At 44.5% G+C, this 18,959-nt stretch overlaps 1 protein-coding gene across 1 annotated transcript; it reads left to right on the top strand.

Annotated features, from left to right (window-relative positions):
* The first annotated feature begins 115 nt into the window (after positions 1 to 115).
* BLM (BLM RecQ like helicase) lies at positions 116 to 18,853 on the top strand. The gene is made up of 21 exons (XM_086757269.1): positions 116 to 235; positions 341 to 1,041; positions 1,542 to 1,731; positions 2,167 to 2,288; positions 3,521 to 3,653; positions 4,587 to 5,338; positions 6,135 to 6,311; positions 6,738 to 6,856; positions 7,957 to 8,070; positions 8,828 to 8,926; positions 9,014 to 9,162; positions 10,002 to 10,108; positions 10,838 to 10,998; positions 11,495 to 11,690; positions 12,114 to 12,304; positions 13,383 to 13,530; positions 13,896 to 14,095; positions 14,908 to 15,100; positions 15,559 to 15,681; positions 16,916 to 17,123; positions 18,524 to 18,853. The coding sequence occupies exons 1-21, from the start codon at positions 138 to 140 to the stop codon at positions 18,705 to 18,707; spliced, it is 4,365 nt and encodes a 1,454-aa protein (XP_086613395.1). The 5' UTR covers positions 116 to 137; the 3' UTR covers positions 18,708 to 18,853.
* Positions 18,854 to 18,959: the final 106 nt, after the last annotated feature.

Genomic DNA, 18,959 nt, shown 5'->3' on the forward strand with positions numbered 1-18,959 from the left:
CGGGCGGGGTTTTGGCGCCGAACGCGAAGGGGGCGCGCGGCGGCGGCGGGGAGCGGGTGGGGAGCCGGGGCTGAGCGCGGCCCCGAGCCCCCGAGGGCGGCCCCGTCCCGCCCCGTCCCGTCCCGCCCCGTCCCGTCATGGCGGCCGTGCCGCTGAACAACCTGCGGGAGCAGCTGCAGCTGCACTCGGCCCGCGGCGCCCTCAGCAAGCCGCCCCCGCCGCGGCACCGGCCGGCGTGAGTTCCGCGGGGCCCGGCGGGGCGGGGTGGCAGCGGCAGCGGGCGGCGGAGCTTTAGGCGTGCAGCGGGCTCCCGGCGCTAACGAGGGCTCCTCTCTTCCAGGGGCTTTACCTTCAAGAAGACCTCTCCGGCCGGAGCCCTGCCCGGGGAGCCGCGGGGCCTGTCGGCCGCCTCCGCGCTGAGGGACAAAGACGTTAACACCTCCCTCGCCTCCCTCCCTGCCGCCAAGGACAGGAAAACGCAAATCCAGGATTTCTTTCCAGCGGCGTCCGGCGGACGGGGCCCGGAGCCGGCCTGCGGGAGCCCGGCGCTCGCCAGGCCTCGGGAGGCGTCGAAGGGCTCCGCGGCCCCCGCAAAGGAGAGCGTGACCGCGGGGCCGCCCCGTGCTCCCGCCCGGGAGGCCAGGCCCGGTCCTGCGCCCGGCGCCGTCATTACCATAGAGGATGAGTGGGACGACATTGACGACTTCGATTTGTCGGGAATCGAAAAGAAGTACTGCAGGCCGCCGGTCCTGTCCCCCGGAGGGCGGCGGGCCGCCTGCAAGGCTTCCCAGAGGCCAGACCCCCGCCGGGGCGAGCCGCCTGGCTCTCCCGGGACTGTGGGCCATAACACCGGGCCTCCCAGCCGCACCGCTTCGGGGTTCGGGGAGACCTCTCTGGAGGCTGAGCAGCAACCCTTGTCACAGCAATCTCTGATCTGTCTTGAGGATTCAGCTCCCTGTAACAAGGCTGCAGGTGAGGGCCCGAGGGAGGATTTATCTGCTGACGTGATTGTGGATGGCGGCAGGGAAGAGGCTCACCCAGGTAACTATTTATTTTAAAGTACCAGGGAGCTAGAAAAAAATCAGTTTCTGTTTGCACACAGAGGGCTTGATTTTTCAGAAATCAGAAGGAGCCGCATGCTCGTCTCTGACAAGCAGTTGTGCATACGTGGATTTCGTTTTGGTAACTGCAGTCTGTGAAAGCGCAGGGCTGTAAGTAGCGGAGCACTGTCTCTGGCAGAAATAGCAGCTGGTCGTGTAGATTGGAGATGCAAGACTTCCTATATGGCATTCCAGAAATGAGGAGCAACGATCTATCAGGATGTTACAGAAAAAAAGCACTTTAAAAATTCATACAAAAGAGACATAAAATAATCTTCTCTCTCAATGTAATGATGAGAAGTATTAAAAGTCAAAAACTGTATTAAATGAGTGTTTTGAAAGCTGCCTAGTATTTTTTTTTCTCTCTCTGTTTGGTTGCATTTTTGTTTACACCAGGAGTGTACAGTGTTACCCGACAATATTAATACACTTCTCTTTCAGCTGCTAGTGACAAAAGTGGTGAGAGCCAGAAGCCAAGCGGCGATGAGAAAAACAGCCCCCCAGAACTGGATGAGGTCGACATCGAGCCGTTCGCAGGTACTGAGCTTGAAGAGGATGATTACTTAGATATCATTCCACCCTCCCCTGAAGAAGAGCTGCCTTCCTTCTCGCCTTCTGTAAAAAGCATTAGGTAAAACACAGTTCATTGGTACAACTGTCTGTCTTTAGGATTTTTAAAAGTACCGAAAAAGGCATGAAACTAGAGTGTATCAAGAAGTTACAGATTGGGTTGATTGTGTCCGTTTGTTGCTCGGCAGGTTAGCAGCTGACAGCTGCCATTAATGTTTTATGAAATACTTCTTTGTTTTTGGCCAATGTGTAAGGTGGCTTTTGCTTCAGAAAAAGCAGAGTTATTCTTCCTTTCCTGGGAGGAAAAAAAATCGAAGCAAGTCACTACATGTTGGCATGTAGGATGCGCAACAAACTGCTCAGCTACTTGCGCTTTGACTGGATTCTCAGAAATTTCTTTCACATCTTAAGTGCTGTTATACTAAAGGATAGAATTCTCTTTTGGAACCGCCTTGATTTACAGATGCCTTACAGGTATTTTTTCTTTTGATGTTAGTAATATTTTCAAAGAATCTCCTGCTGGTGGGCGATCCCCAGCTGGCAGCGCCGAGTCCAAGCCTGGGGAGGTTACCGCAGCGCGGCCTGTTGCTGAAAGTGCTCCTGGCCTGGAGGACGCAGGTACACCACGCGTTTTGAAATTTTATGCTTTAGATTTTGGGGACGGTTTGCAACTTCTTGTTCTCCTGTGTGTCACACGTAATCTGAGAGCTTTAACTACCGGTGACCAACAGGCACAAGGAAGCGGGGGACTGAGCCTGGTACAGGCTGTTCAGGTGTTGTGTATAGGAGGTGTAGACCCGGAGGTGTTGCCTGATCCCGATTCCAGGTTTGTCGGTCCCAGGCTGGGATACCGCACAGGCCTCCTTTTCAGAACTTCAAAGCACGGATCAGCCAAACCGTTCCTGGAGTCAGCTACTGCACAGAGCACGCTGCTGTAAGCTAGAGCTGGGCCAGTGCTTCCGCTGGATTCCCACAGATGCTGGCTTTGGGAGCTACTGAGCCAAAACGTTTCCGAGTTGCAGTTGCAGAATGAAAGGTTACTGAGCGTAGGTGTGGCGCAACCCGGCTCCAGGGCTGTGGAACTTTCCTCTCAAGATACAGAGGAATGTAGCCTATGGTACCGTTCTACAGTGTCGTTTAAAATTTTGTGTTTGTAAGTGCCCGGAGCAGTGGTTTTACCTGTTAACAACGCTGTTCTGGAAATGCATCGTGTCATACTTTAGCGTACCTATAGCAGACTCCTGGTCAGTGCGGGCCACTAGCTCCTCGCAGGAGGTACCCTTCCGACCAGCAGCCAGTTCAGAGTTAGGCAGGTACAGCAGGGGCTGGAATTTGGTGTGAGGGATTGCGCCCCCGGCAGCAGCGGTTTGAGATCCGGTGCAGTTCCTTGCCAAAATGCGGATGGTTTGCAGTGGTACGACATTTGGAAGGGAAGGCCGTGCGCTGACAAAGCTGACTTTCATGTGTGGGAGGTTTTCTACGGCATTTTCTAGACTAGAATTGCAATGTAATATTTTGATAAAATGTGTTTTAGTTTGTTTCGGGAGGGGCAATTTGAGATAAGCAAAACTTGAGTGCTTTTTGGAAATAAGTTTGAAAGAACTGTGACAAGACTTGGAAAACACAGAGATGGATAATTCAAAGGCAAGGGCAAAAATATGTAGACCAGCTGAGTTCGTGCACACAGAAACAGTTTCTTTATGTGAATGGACTTCTAAAAATATATTGAAAGTAAATTATTTAGACTTATTTATTGCAATGTACTGTCTTTTGGGAGAGTGATATCATCTTGTTCTACTTTCTAATAAAAATTAATCTTGCTGTATGCTAAAATGCACTCCATCTAACAGATAAGGGCTCGCACTGGGAACAGCGGCTCTACGGCGTCATGGATGGCATCTGTAAGCTGGTGGATGCCATCCCGCTTCACGAGCTTCAGTCTCTGTCCTGTGCAAAGGAACTTCTCCAGCAGAGAGATCTCAGGTAGGCTTTAGTGAGCAGCCTTCTGTGTTTCCACGCTCGGTGTGAGTCATGCCTGCAGGTGTCTCCATCACACCGAAAAGACCATAGGGAAGGATTTTTTTAAAAGCTTAAAATTACTGACTGAATGAAGAAAACAAAGCAAAATAAAACCCTGCTGAAATATTAAAAATCTGAGTGTTCTGCCAGAAGAGAGAACCCCTTCCCCATTCAGTCTGAGGCACAGGTAGTCCTGTACCTTTTCTCTGGAAGGCGCCAGCTGTGATATAACCTGCTAGGCCTCACCCTGGTTTCCTGTGAGTGGGTCGTTAATTTAATATTCCCTCTGTGAGACTTGCTGTCACTGACGGCAGTGACGATGACTTCCCCTAACAGCCACGCACCAGGCGCCTTTCCACCTGAGTGTCGCTGCTGCTTTAACCGCTGCATAATCTGGTGACCAAGTGCTGCAATTTGGGATTGTGGTTTGGTTTTTGACTGCACTGGGATTTTCTAAACACTTTCAGTAAAATGAATTTATTGTATTTCCTCTTATTACTGTATCAGACATGGCCTTTAGACAGGACACAAAAACATAACTTGGTTCAAGCGTATCTTTACTTTCTTAACCTCAGGTTTGTGCCTCTAAAATGTTTTCTTTAAATGCTCTACCTTGCTTGGATCAGTTCCTTGCTATTAGGAACGATTTTATCTTAATGTCTGCAGTGAAGATGTAGTAATTTTGTAATTATTTTGTTAATCTGAGTTCTGACGTTGTTCTCTCTTTCCTAGATTAGTCTGAAATATTTTTAAAATACAGTGACACAGAATGCAACGTAGCCACCATATGTTCATGTTTTGAATAGGAGAGACACAACTGTTTAATGTATGTTGATAAATCGTTGCTTGTGACTAAATATTTGTCTTCCTTCTTCCTTCCCTTGCTGCATATCCCAGGAGAAAATTGCTAGCTAATCCTGTCGCTTTGAACAAAAGCAGCATGAACAACACTTTTCCTAGAGGCTGGAAGGCATGTGCTGAACAGCGCTCTCCTGTGTGTGCTGGCACTGCTCTGGGTTCTGGCCCAAACTGGAGCTTCAGTTCTGGCAGAAACTCGCCAAAATCCTCCACCCTTCCCTCTATGCTTTCTGGAACTGTTAATCCAAGCAATTTTTGTACCAAAAAAAATCAAACATGTGATACCTTGTATACCTCTTACGCCTCAAAGCAAAGTATTGAGGAGATCACCCGCCCAGATGCTACAGCACTGTCGTCTTCCAAGGTCAATAGCAAAGAGGGAGCTTCCCTCAGCTGTCGTTCTGAGACATCCTTCGACAGCAGCTGGTGTGAAAAACCAGGGGTGAGGAGCGGTGGAAACCCTCGTCTGCTGGAGAGGCCTCTGACAAGCACAGCTCTGAAAGAGAGCAAAGCTCCTACTCGCGTTCCCGCAGAAGACAGTTTAGGTATGAACGATACAGACTTTGACCTTGATCACTTTGATATTGATGATTTTGATGAGAGCTGGGAGAATTCAGTGAATGTTTCAGCACCTGAAACGCCGTCTCCGTCGTTGTATCAGCCCGTCAGGGAAGGACCACCTGCCAAGTCACTGCTGTCAAAGATAATGTCCAGGGCCAGCGGATCTGCTGTTGTATCGAATCCTGCTGCTCCCAAATCAAACTTCTTGATGGCAGCAAAGAACTGTTCAGGTAAGTTATGCTCATTAGGATTACTGTCTTTCCTTTTAAAATTTTTTATTTACTTATTTTTAAACCTAAGGCCCAGTAACCTACTGTAGGTTACATCAACGCCTTTTGTTTCTGTTGAAATTTGTTTTTGTTTTTCTTTGCAAAGTCATTTTCTGTTTTGCTTTTTCCCTCCAAGTGATGCCACACTGCTTGAATATTTATTTGCCGTGCAAATTGCAGGCTGCTGGGAAGATGAAGCTGATAAAATTAGAAACTAGTGTATTTCTGTGGTTTAATTAAATAACGATTCTGCCATTGTTCATTCAAGGCTGTGCAGCAGTTTTAGCTGTTTATGCAAAATGTTAAAAAAGGGGCGCTTGCTGAAGCAAACCTCCTCCCTCTGGGGCACAGGGGCGGGTCAGTGTTATTTGTGGTTAACTGTAGGAACGGGCTGGTGAAAGGGGAGGTGAAGATGTTAACCCGTTTCATCAACTTGTCGCCGATTCAGCTCGCACCTACTGCCAGGCGCCCACGGATGAGGAGCCTGTTTGTAGCTGCTTGTGACAGGGATGGAGTTTGGTGGTGTAAGGTTATGCTTGAGTCCAGAGATTTGCCCATAATCAAAATTCACGCTTTAGCTGGTCTTAAATTCTAGATGAATGCCATTTTTTCAGTAAGTCGTGATTTGAGTTTCAAAGGTTTACAGGTGGGAGTGGTGGCTAAGCAGTCTGTTATAGTGAAGCAGTTTTGTGTTGCGAGAGGGACAGCGCAACTTGATACAGTAACTTACTGTAAGTCCATTTGCCTTGTCTGCTAGATCCACCGGTCAGTAACCCTGCGCTAGAACGGTTCAGGGGTATGAAATTTTCCCACTCTGAAGAAATGATGAATATATTTCACAAAAAGTTTGGTTTGCACTATTTTCGGACAAATCAGCTGGAGGCCATCAATGCTGCTCTGCTGGGTGAAGATTGTTTCGTCCTGATGCCCACTGGTACGTACCTGCAAACGCCACGCAGCTGCGGGCTTTTGGGGTCTGGCAAGCACCAGAGAAATAAAGATCTGAAGCTCTTTTGCGAGGCTTATGACAAACTTTTCTCTTTCTCTGTGCCTTTGCGGAGGTGGTGGTTAATTGTGCCGCTTGACTTCTGTGGCAGCAGGATTTCTGGAATATTGTACACGCTGTGGGATTTTGAACAAGGCGATTGGATTTCTGCCCGCCGTAACATTTCACATGATAACTCTTCCGTACCCTACAGGTGTCATATTAAAGGCAGTCATTGGTAAAAGTTCATTGTTTCTCAAAGTGCTGTAAAAAGGGGAAGTAAGAAATAGGTCTCCCCTCTGCTGCTCCTTCCCCGCACTGTCGCCCTTTCCTCCTGGTATCTAACGTTTGTTGTGTTCTGTGTAATCCTTACAGGGGGTGGTAAAAGCCTGTGCTACCAGCTACCAGCGTGTGTCTCTGCTGGAGTCACTATTGTTATCTCTCCGTTGAGGTCACTGATAATAGATCAGGTCCAGAAACTGAAGACTTTAGATGTAAGTTCAAACAGCTTTGTTTAGTTAAACTGCGGATAAGCTAATTAGAAATCTGACATTTTTCAGTAAAGCTTATGTCTCAAATATAAACTGCAAAAATGGATTAGATGGCAACTGTAAAAGGCATACAGAGTTGTCGAGGAAGAAATAAATTAGATAAACTAGAATATCTTAGCAGGCCAACTGCTATAGTTATTGATGCTTATGTGTATTTGTTTTTGGAGCTTAGTTTTCAAGTACAGATGCCTGATTCTTAGATTCTGAGAGTTGTATTTGGACAGCTAAATAGGAGCAGCCTGGCTCTGCAGCAGAAATAAGCACTGACAATTCCTGAGCTAGGAGAGTTCTGGAGATGCTAAGCATTTCTGGAAAAGTGATAGACAGAGGAAAGAAGTGTGAGTGCAGTAGATGTGTGTTCCTAAGGCTGACCAGTTCCAAACGGTTTTTGCCTCGGTGAAGTGTCTTTTCATCCTTAGCGTACGATGGGGATTGAGAGGTCAGGGAAATAAAGGTGGATAACATGTTCTAGGGCAAAAATACAGAGATGTTTTGGTGTATGAGACCAAAGGGACTACGATGCAGGGTTTCGAAGCTCAGACAAATCTTCTCTCCTCAAGTAAGGTTTTTAATGATCTAACTAGACATGGCCCTGGAGTGGTTCTCCGCCATTTAGTGACTGTTGCACAAGGCTGTGCTTTGGCCGCACTCTTCGCTCTTCCTGGCGTTGTGGTGCCATGGCTGTAGCAGCTAACCTGGCTCTGTGACTCCTGGGGATCTGTAGCTGCAGAAGGAATTTCCTCTGCAGAGCCGCAGCTGCCTCTTACGAGAGGAAGAGGAGACAGGCGGGCAGGATTGGCTCTGTTAGTGTGGTCTGTTCTGACGTGGCTTATAGTCTTTTGCTTTTACCATTAGAAAAACTCTGCAGTGTCTAAAGTACGATGTTATCTATAAGTACACAAAGAAGCATAGAAGATGTTGTATTCGCTGAGGATAGTAAATGCGTATACTTTTTAATCTGGTTTATAAGTAGATGTAGGACTATATTTGGAGATGCTTCTGTTTTGCACATATTAAAACTTCATGTGTTTTTTTTAATACAGATTTCTGCAACGTATCTGACTGGTGATAGAACAGATGCTGATGCTTCAAAAATATATATGCAATTGTCAAAAAAAGATCCTGTAATAAAGCTTCTATACGTTACCCCAGAGAAGGTTTGTATTTAATTTGAATTGTAAAATCTTGGAGGCAACAAGAGGTGGATTACTGTGAAGTATTAAAGGGGAAACACTGAATGTAGAGTAGGCTTCTGGGGAAACAAATTGTTAAATATTTTTTAGATAGTTCAGTAAGACTGTGCAGATGGAACTAATTTCAATCAGTAATTAACCAAGAATGAGAACTGAGTATGTCTGTACAATTTAAATTCTTAAAACAAAAACTCCATGCCCATCCATTTCAATATCTCTTAGTACATATTAGCGGCTAATTGCCATCAAGTAGCTGTTAAAATCTGGACTACTATGAACAGGATAATACAGGGAAAAAATATGTAACTGTCAAGGTAATAGATGATTGTTGAGAGATTGCTCTGTACTTAATTATATGCTGCCTTTAAAAATGATATTATTCCACTAGAACTTTGCGAGAGGGGACTGTTTAGTGTGCTGATTTACGTTTCTTTCTTCAGCGTTCTCTTTCCCTACCGTTTGTGATGTAAGTCGTCTAAATCTACTCGGACTGTAGGGCCTCTGGACAGATGATCCTAGAACCTTGCGGTAATCTCGCGCCACCTGCCTCGTTGGCAGTTAAAGTGAAGCCAATTGCCATCTTCTTTATACCTTCAAGCTTTACCTGTGCAGGCAGGATTAACCTTGCTGTACAGAGCAGTTGTTTCTGCGTTCTTGGGTAGGTAGGGCGACGCTTTGCTTTTAGGTTGCTTTCTGACGCCACTGGTGGATACGTACCTAGGTTTGTGCAAGCAACCGACTGATGTCAGCCCTGGAAAACCTCTACGACAGGAAACTCCTCGCGCGTTTTGTCATTGACGAGGCCCACTGTGTCAGCCAGGTAAAAATCTTGAGACTTTTTCAAAATGGCAAAAGACTTCGTTGGAGCATCTTACTCAGTTATGCTCAAATTTTGTTTTTAAACTAGTGGGGTCATGATTTTCGACAAGACTACAAGCGACTGAACATGCTGCGCAAGAAGTTTCGCTCTGTTCCTATGATGGCTCTTACGGCCACTGCTAACCCCAGAGTACAGAAGGATATTCAGAATCAGCTTGAGATGCTGAAACCACAAGTGTAAGTTGCTCAGCAGTTTCCTGAAACAATTTGTTGTGCCGCAGAATTTTTGAGTGGAAAACTTAGTAAAGTAAGAAAGGCATTCCAGGTCCATCTGAAATAGTGATGTGGTTGTAGCTGCTTAAATTCCACACATACATTCTCATTTAGTGTGAGCTAAATGCAAAATATTAAAGTCAGAAGAAAAAGAATTGCCAAGCTCTTCCTTGCGTGATTAAGGAAGCTGTTTCATAGAAATAACATAATGACATTTTCTATGTCACTGACAAAATGTGCAAGTTGTAGTTTAGGGCGCTTTTCATGGGAATGCTTGAAAACCCCAAAAGCTGGAAGTATTTTTTAATTAGCATTGAGAGTAACATAGATAATGAGGTACAACTGGGCCTGGATTGTATGGTAGTGTTTTCATGGTACATAGCAAAAAGAAAGCATTCTGTTTTGTTGAATTTCTTATTTTAGAAATGTATTTTAGGGTAGCAGGAGGGAGCTGACGCTACATTTTGCAAATTTGATGAGTCAAATGCGGATGCAACTACTCAGAAGAAAAATGAAGGCGAGGCAAATCACCGTGTGTGTTTGCTTTAGGGGCATTTCTTTCTTCTACATAGTGCCATGTAGGTTTGTATTTTTCGCAGCTGCAGGAAAAATGCAGGAATTTTAGACCCAAAGTATGGGTGACGGGAATCTCCATGGCCGTAGTGGAACAACAACTCCTTTGCAGATAATGCAGAACAAGTAGCAGTTAGTTGAATTTGGGACGCTCCAGTCAATACTTAGTTTGTTGAAAGGATTTCTGCCCCCATAAAGCTGACAGGCACCCATGAACTGTCATGTTTTAGGTTTACAATGAGCTTCAACAGGCATAACTTGAAATATGATGTATTGCCCAAGAAGCCAAAGAAGGTGGCGCTGGATTGCTTGGAATGGATTAAAAAATACCATCCACGTGAGTACTGAGCAGCACAGTGTGCTTGCATGCATTTTTGTGAACTCCTTTTTAAGGCAGGAAAAGCTTCTATAATGCTGTAAAAACCCCAAACTTGTGCCCTTCTGTAAGCAACTAATATATTTACAAAACAAGTTGGAGGAAAAATGATGTTGTTGATAATGGGAATCAGACTTACAGGCACCTAAAGGGAAGAGTTTGAGTGAAGATAGGGCAGTAAATTACAGTAATGCTCCTGAGTAACCTTGCTGGAGGTTGCCAGACCTTCTAGCAGAGGATAAAGATCACCTAATAGCCATACTGGTTTAATTGTTTCATTCTCTTGGTCTGCTTATCTGTGGTTCCCCTTGAAGGTATCTCCAGAGATTCCTATCTTCCTCCGGCTCCTTACCAGCTTCCCTAGTGCCGTATCGCTGACTAAACGGCTCTCGCTCTCCCTTTATGTAGTGCTTTGCTGATGTATTTGAAGTCCTAAGATTGCACAGGACTGAGCTGGAAAACTTTTCTTCACCTTACCAAGATCCCCAGGAAGTTGGGTCAGAAGAAACTAACAAGCCCATCTGATATTTATAAAATTACTTTTCTTGATTATTAAGCAGTTACTGCATTACATTACCAACCTCGCCCTGTTGGAATCAGTGCTTTTGCTTGACAGGTATGACTGTTAAGGAAGTGAAAGGGAACAAAGCTGTCTTGCAGCACAAATCTTTTTTTTTTATATATTTGCAGATGACTCTGGAATAATTTATTGCCTTTCACGCCACGAGTGCGACACAACGGCGGCTATTCTGCAGAAGGAGGGTCTTGCTGCCCTTGCCTACCATGCTGGCCTCACTGACTCCAACAGAGATCTTGTACAGAAGAAGTGGGTTAATCAGGAAGGGTGCCAGGTAAAAGAAAAGCAACTGGGGGAAAAAGTGAAGAGAATGTAGAGCACCTTTATTCCTCTTGGCCTAGTAAATGAAAGAGAAGTTGCGTATCGTTATTGCCAGATCGGATGCAGCATTAAATAACTGATCCGAACAGATCTGCCAAAACACGCTAGCCATATTTTATTGGGAATCTCACAAGTCCGAGGCTGCAGCACTGCACCCAGGTACGATACTCCGGGAGGAAGGAACTGAGCCGTACAAGGCTTCTGAAAGAGCTACAGGGACGCTGCTGGGTTGTATGTTGAGACATATATTTGGAGTTTTCCCTTTGTCTGGAGCAGCCCTTCTGAAAGGAGAGGTGGTTTTGCTATTTTGTACTCGTCTTGCAGCGTTACAACTGAAACCCCAGGTTCTGCACAGTTTTGTAGTCCCGATTGCCTGTCTGTCTTCGGTGCAGAGTGCTGCATGAATAACTTCCATAACTCTGTGTAACAGATTATTTTTTCCTTCCTAGGTTATATGTGCAACGATTGCCTTTGGAATGGGAATTGACAAACCTGACGTACGCTACGTTATCCACGCTTCTCTTCCTAAATCTGTAGAAGGTTACTATCAAGAATCTGGCAGAGCTGGACGAGATGGCGAAATGTCTCACTGTCTGCTCTTCTACAGCTACAGTGACGTAACCAGACTGAGAAGGCTAATACTAAGTGAGTTCTCATATCTTTAACTTAATGGAGACGATATTAAAGAAGTCACCGGTCTCTGTCTCATTTAGACTGTTATTTTCTTGTTTAGAAGTGCTATACATAGTGTGGTATTGCAAAAATGGGAGAACTGGGCATCTTTACCTGAATGGTTTTCTGTAATGGAAGATTTTTGTCACTTATACTTAATTTTAGTCAAAACCATCTTGCCGTACGTATCCATCTCTTTGTTCTTGTCATCCTAGTCTTATTTCCCTTCTCCATTCTTTAAAACTTGAGAGGTAAAATCTGTCCTAGGTTCGTTCTGTACTAATCTTCTCATTTTTTTTGTAAGCAAAAACGAGTATTGTGTTTTGTCCATCTGACAATATATAAAAATGCAGAGGTGCAGGTTTAACAAATGGAATTGAATTTATTGTGTTCCAGTGGAGAAAGATGGAAACAGTCACACAAGACAGACCCACTTTAACAACCTGTACAGTATGGTTCATTACTGCGAGAATGTAGTTGATTGCCGGAGGATTCAGCTTCTGGCCTACTTTGGGGAAACTAACTTTAATCCCACCTTCTGTAAAGATCACCCAGAAGTAATTTGCGATAACTGCAGTAGAAATAAGGTAAAATTCATAGCTCTTATTTACAGTCTTGTTCAACTGATTTTGCATTCAGCTGCGTTAAAAAATGGTTACATGACATTTGTGAAGGCAAATGGAGAAAATGAGTAAGAAGTCTTGTATTTTTGTGATGCTGGATGCTTCAGATTATTTCCAGGGTTTAACCTAGAGTAGAATAACACATACCATCCATGGACTGACAATGCTCCTGTTTCTGTCAGAGAAGGACTGCTGAGGTGTAAGGATGTTTGAGTGTTGATTTTCTTGGCCACAGTGCTTAGAGGAGGCAGGAGCTCATACAAGATCCAGTGGAATGGCTCTGTGGAAATCCCGTCAACTGCCCGTTCTGGTGTTTTCAAGGCAGCTTTGTGCTGCCAGAGTAGCACGAGTGCCACGTTAGGCAGTGTACACTGTTTGAGGTGGCCCAAAGGTTAGTGTTTGTGCATCAAGGGTTGAAGCAAACTCGTTAGTGGCGTGAACAGGAGTAGAAGAGAAGATAGCTGTTCAAGCAGAGAGGGTGGTGTTACTGATCTCTATAAACCGGATCAGTTTTGTACCTGATGATATTGCTTCTCAGTCCTGTGTTTGAAGCATTGCCTCACACAGCCCTGACGACAAAAATTACCTGACGGCCCCTGTGACAAAAATTGACTAAATAACCCATATTCAGTCCAATCTTCCCATTTTAATGTGTATTGGAAGTGTGAGTTCTAGTGCATGGCAGCAGAATAATTAGGGGAACGCTTTCCAAATGATGAGCAGTATGAGCAGCATCCACCTTGATGAGCAGTATTCACGCAGCACTCCTGCAGCTCGCTCTATAGAATTAACGCAACAGAGGTTATATACAATCAGCTGGTATGTATTACTGCTTTTTTCAGAGTATTCTCAAATCCAGAGGTGCTGTGACTGTATTGTATCACTGGAGGTGTACTAACTAGATAATAACTATTTCTGTGGCCGGAACAAAATGAATTCATGACTGGAAAAAGCTCAATAATGAAAAACAAGGCTGTCAGTAACCACTTGCATTAGGACAGCAGCACATAATGTTGTTTCCTTATCATGTCTATTGTAATAGGATTACAAATCAAGAAATGTAACGGATGAAGTGAAGAGCATTGTCAGATTTGTACAAGAGCATTGTGGACAAATGGGACGAATAAATGCAAAGAGAAATACAGGTTCTGGAAGATACACCTTGAATATGATGGTAGACATTTTCTTAGGTAAGTGCTGTTCTTCCGGAAGCAACACCCAAACGGAAGTGGTGTGTAAATTCCTGACTAGGTGTTAGGAGGTCTGTGCAATGCCAGCAGTGCTTTAAAACAAGATATATTTTGCAAAATTATTCTTCCCAGGAATCTCTTGGTGGTAAATGATCCAAAATAAATGAGCCTAAAGCGTTAATCCGTTTCAGGTTGCTATAGTGACAATATTAGTTCTCTGGGGGTGCTTGGAGTTTCTGGTGCCTACATGCATTTTTCATGTGCATAGATTACGGCATACCCTTGGGAATCTTCCACAGGTCTGTAAATACATAAGTACGTAGGCTTTCTAATCACGGGCTAATCCCGTGATTTCTCTTGTACAGGTACAAAGAGTGCAAAGATTCAATCTGGAATATTTGGGAAGGGAGCTGCCTACTCAAGGCATAATGTTGAAAGGCTCTTTAGAAAACTGGTCCTGGACAAGATTCTGGATGAAGACTTGTATATCACAGCTAATGACCAAGCAGTAGCATATGTCATTCTAGGAGAGAAAGCTCAGGCTGTGCTAGATGGATCACTACAGGTGTGTAACAATTCTTTTTTTTTTTTTTTTTTTTTTTTCTTTTTTTCTTGAACGTATTGTTTTAGGAAACGTGCTACAGTTGTTATGTACGTGTACCCTAGCATAGCTGAGACATAGTTTGCCTGCCAGCTGAAGTACAGGAACTAATGTCTAGCAGATGCAGGGAATGGAATCCAATCAGCATTATTTCTAGTCCAGTATTTGAATAATAATGTTGTGAGGCAAAAGGGTTTGAGAGGACTGGAGGGGATTAAATCTTTCTCCTCTTCCTCCACCCAGCTGATTCTAGTTTGACAAGGAAGGAGGTTTGACCAACACAGAAAAAGCTGGCTAAGAAGAAAAGAAGGAACAGCGCTACCTTCTCCTGCATTTTCTGCTCTATTTTTTTCCAGTCACTGGTGAGCGCTGGTGGAAAATGCACTTCAAGAAGGTCATGGAACCAGTCCCAGAATTGCTTGAGGCAGTGTCTCCTCTGCATTAGTGCTGTGCTTGGAGAAGAGCCGAGCCCTCAGCACTGGACCTAGTGACCTCTGTTTAAAGCTAGCTGTGAATTGGTTTCTCAGGACTTCTTCCCTGTGTTGTGTATGCTCAGCTAGTTCTTTGTAGGAGAAACTTAGGGGTGGTTGAGTAGCATGTAAGGGGAAAAAAAAGAAAAGAAAAGAATTATAGTGTATACTTGCTAAATAGCTTTTATTGGTCCATCAAAGAATACTTTTGGTTTCCTTCACTATTTCCTGTGCGATAAATCATTCTTCCAATGATGGCTCTCCAGTCAGCCCCCTGAGAAGTTACTGAGTGGGTTATTTTAACAGGTGGAGTTTCATGAAACAGAAAGTGCCAGTGCCATCAGAAAGCAAAGAGCTTCCGTGGCAAAAATGTCACAGCGGGAAGAAATGGTTAAAAAGTGCCTTGGGGAACTTACAGACACGTGCAAAACACTTGGGAAAGTCTTCGATGTGCACTACTTCAATATTTTCAGTACTTCAACTCTAAAAAAAATAGCAGGTAATGTTGGGTTTTTGCTACTTGGAACCCCTGGCGGCGGTAGATCGCACGTGCAACTGGGGCCTTTTCTGACAGAAAATGTACAGTTTCTAAGATTTAGCGAGAACAGGTTTAAGTGTACGTAACTGAGCGAGTCCCGTGGAAGTAGCTGACATAGTGTAGATTCCTCGGAGCTGCAGTTTATGCTGTAGGAGTCCTGCTGGGCAGGTACAAGAGCCACCCGAGTCATCATATTGCAAAACAAGCTTGGAAGCGTTTTCAGGAAAAACTTCTGGACTAGGTTTTGTGCTAAGCAACTAGAAGCAAATCTGCTAGAATAGAGGCTTGCTCCCTTAAGGAGACAAACGCATAGTGTGGCACTAAAAGGAATTAATTTCCTCCAGAATACTCCCCCGTGGTCTCCCTTGAAGAAGGTTACTTGGTTTGACGTGTCTCACTGGTGCTTTGTCACATTACAGAAACCTTGTCCTCTGATGCGGAGGTTCTGCTGCAGATTGATGGTGTCACGGAGGACAAACTGGAAAAATACGGTGCAGAAATAATTAAAGTGATGGATAAGTACTCTGAATGGACCACACCAGGTTTAGTATACTTCGTACCTAAATGTGTACTGTCCTGTTTATTACCCCTCTCTCCTCCTCTATCAGAAGTTTCACTCAAAAGTTACTTGGTTTTAAATAAATTACTAATTATTGCAGTTTGATAATTACCAAAGGGAGCAATTGCACATTTTCAGAACATACAGAGGTCTTTGCTATCTTCTCACTAGTTAAATTCAGCATATCTCCAAAAGGCTAAAAAAGGAAACCGAGAACTAACCTCGCTTATTGGGATTTGTGTAATAGGCTCAGTTATAATGAGAATTGTGCCCTTCTGGTTAAAGGTCTTGCGCCTCCTGCATATTTTTACACCTGCATCTGCTCTGTGTGGGGTAACGCAGGTGATCAGTAACCAGTGCCTTTTATTTTTCATAGTAATTGAGGTCAGCAAATCGGGTCCTCACTGACTAGCCCTTGCTCAAATGTGAAGCACTTTCAAAGCCAGGTGTAAAAAAAGTTACCGGGTCAGAATGGGAGTGTTTCACAACGCCGTCGCACAGCTCGAACCTTACATACAAAGTTCAGCTCTGTGGAGAACTGAGCCCCGAGACTAGTAAATCTGGTAACTCCACACGAGTGTAGCGTGTCGCCTGTGTTTTACTGAGGCTATTTAACACAGCGTGGCTATCGGGTTAGACATTGGGGCTTGCGATTTTAAAGCGATTCATGTTTACATTTGAGGAGGCTGTGCTTTCATACACTGCAATGTGCATAAATGCATGTCTACAAACCTGATTTTTAAGTGTTTTATTCTACTACCTGTGCAACGAATCACGTCCCTCTTGATCGTGGCTGGTTTGGGAAGGAGCTCTCAGCTGTCTCTGATGCTGTTTTAAAAACAAGTGCCGTATTTGACTGTAATATTTCTGGTGTATTCCCTAATTCTTTCTGGCTGACAAGAGGAAGAGAGTGTAAAGGCAGAAAGCCCAGTGTTACCAAAATAGTTTATACAAGAAGCCAAGCTAGAGAAAATAGGACTGGCCAGTATTCTTTTATGCCATGAGATAAACCAAACCTGCCTTCTGTCCCTGCTTTACACCAGCCTGCAAAACACCTTCAGCTGAGCCTGGAGCGTCACCAGGGTGAAGGCAGTGCAAAGGGGGTTTTGAACAGCAAGGACAGAGTTTTGGTACAGTCTGTGCGTTCCAGCTGACAGTTCTGACTGGCCCAGGCAATATCTCGATCTCATTAGTTTTAACTCACTCTCTATCTGTAGCAGATGCTGCCTGCCAAAATGGGGACACAGCTACGGGAAGCACTGGCACGCCTGAGAGCGATGAAGAAGCAGAAGATGTAGTTACAACCTCAAGCTATTTCTGCAATAATGCAAACCAAAGAAGGAAAAGGAAAAGGCTGCCAAACTTCAGAGAATCAAAGAGGAAAAAGACAAGTCACGGTGGTAGCCAGCAGTTTCATCTCAAAGGGTGCGTTGCCTGTGGTCATTTGTAACTTTTCTTTGTCCAGAGTAGCATGATGATCGCAGAGTTGCACAGTTATCCTACTGCATTTTCTTGAGTAAGCATGGGCTTTAAGAATGGCCTTAAAATTATCCAGGTACCTGGTAACAGTTGCTCTACGTTGGTTTTCTAGCATCCTTTGTTTAAAAGCCTCCTGGTGAGGGAGGATGTTTAACAATTGTCCTTTGTTTCTCACTCTTGCCTGCCACAAGCTAAGTAGTGACGCTGAATTTCAGTGTGCTGCCGTAACCATTATTAGCGGGGTGACTGGATTCTGTGCTTGGAAACATGAAGAGGGCTTAAAACTTCAAAGATTTGATGGAATATTTGAACTTCAGTTCCCAGTCCCTTGTTAATTCATGTTCCTCCTCTGAGTGTACCACACAAGGCAACGCCTGCATCAAGAGCATAATGTTGGGATCCAGCCGTCTGGTTGGTCTTGAGCTTCTAGGGCAGATCCAGCACTAAACTGTCTCAGAGTGGGGAGAGAGCCAGGCTGGGCCCTGTGCTTTGAGTTGATGACCTTGTTTTAGCAGTTCATGTAGCTGTTAGTCTGGTAACTCAAGTGGTAGCAGTTTGTGCTGAAGGACATGCTTCAAAACACGATGGTGCATCAGTGCTGAAAGGGAACGACCGCATCTGTAAGTGTAACAGAAATTGCGTTGTCTTTAAGCTGGAGGAGTTCAGGCTGTGTGGAAGGGCAGCTCTAAACTACTAACTACTACTAATGTGCTCTCCAAAGCATTCTGTAAATCCTCACCTGAAGAGTCATGCCTAAGTTTTAAACACTGTCAGGTTTTAAATACTGTCGGGTATATTAACTACTTACATTTTACTGCTTTAATATCACCTTCATCACCAAGGAGAAAATATGGTCTGCCCTACTCTAACTCATCGCTTTCTGCCCCGGTCTGTTCTTTTCAAGGCTGTCTCCTCCTCTGCCCTGTTTTTCCTCATTCTGGTCTTTGTTTTCTGTAGCAAATGGCAGTTCCCAGCTCAGAGGGTTTTACTCCCACTCTTCACCTTCCCAACTACTAAAATATTCATCATTAAATGCTGTTGACCCTGAAGTGTCACTTAATGTTGATACTCTAATTGGATTAATAGGAGTCGGGTTGGTTCAGCATTCTCTGTCCCTGTTTCAGCTGCCTCTTGCCCTTAGGCAAATGCCAGAGCAACAGCTACGCTTGATTTACATTTCAAAGGTATTTTTCCAGCCATCTGGATGAAAATAAAAACTTTTTTTAAAATGAAAGCATAGTCTGGTAGAAAACCTAGCGGTGGTTTATCTGTAAGTAGACCATGGGCGCAGGGAGCGGGGCGTGAGGCAGGTGTTTGACATTGTCGCCCCTCTCTGAATTCTGCAGAGGTTACAGCAAGTACAGAAGGACCAAGCGGCCCAGGAGCTCAAGGGCTCCAGCCTCATCTGGCTGCAGTTCAGCATCGTACACGGTTAGTGCCACGCAAGCGGCTGCGGGAAAGCTGGGGATCATGGCACCACCGAAACCCAAAAGCAGACAATTCCTTCAGCCTTCGTATTCGGTACTGTAATGAGGAAAATGTAAATACTGTATAAAAGCGAGCCCTGAAGATGTAATCATTGTTTATTAAATTTTGGTTCATTCGCTAAACCTTCTGAGACTTGTACATTTGTCAAGTATAAAAACCTCACATTAAATAAATGTTTTTAAACTCAGGAGTTTATTTGAACCTTTATTTCTGCTATTTGAACCTTTCTTTCTGCTATAAACAAATAGAATTATGACTGGTTCTAGAAACCATACTCTTTCAGTGAAAATAATC

This window comes from Chlamydotis macqueenii, chromosome 12 (genome assembly GCF_036417535.1).
Source record: "Chlamydotis macqueenii isolate bChlMac1 chromosome 12, bChlMac1.mat, whole genome shotgun sequence".
Taxonomy (NCBI): Eukaryota; Metazoa; Chordata; class Aves; order Otidiformes; family Otididae; genus Chlamydotis; species Chlamydotis macqueenii.

Bases quoted from the DNA above. Each gene is read 5' to 3' on its own strand.
- BLM (XM_086757269.1), top strand. From the start codon at position 138: ATGGCGGCCGTGCCGCTGAACAACCTGCGGGAGCAGCTGCAGCTGCAC. The intron at 6,312-6,737 runs GTACGTACCTGC...TAATCCTTACAG, and splicing joins TTTCGTCCTGATGCCCACTG to GGGGTGGTAAAAGCCTGTGC. The intron at 6,857-7,956 runs GTAAGTTCAAAC...TTTTTAATACAG, and splicing joins AGAAACTGAAGACTTTAGAT to ATTTCTGCAACGTATCTGAC.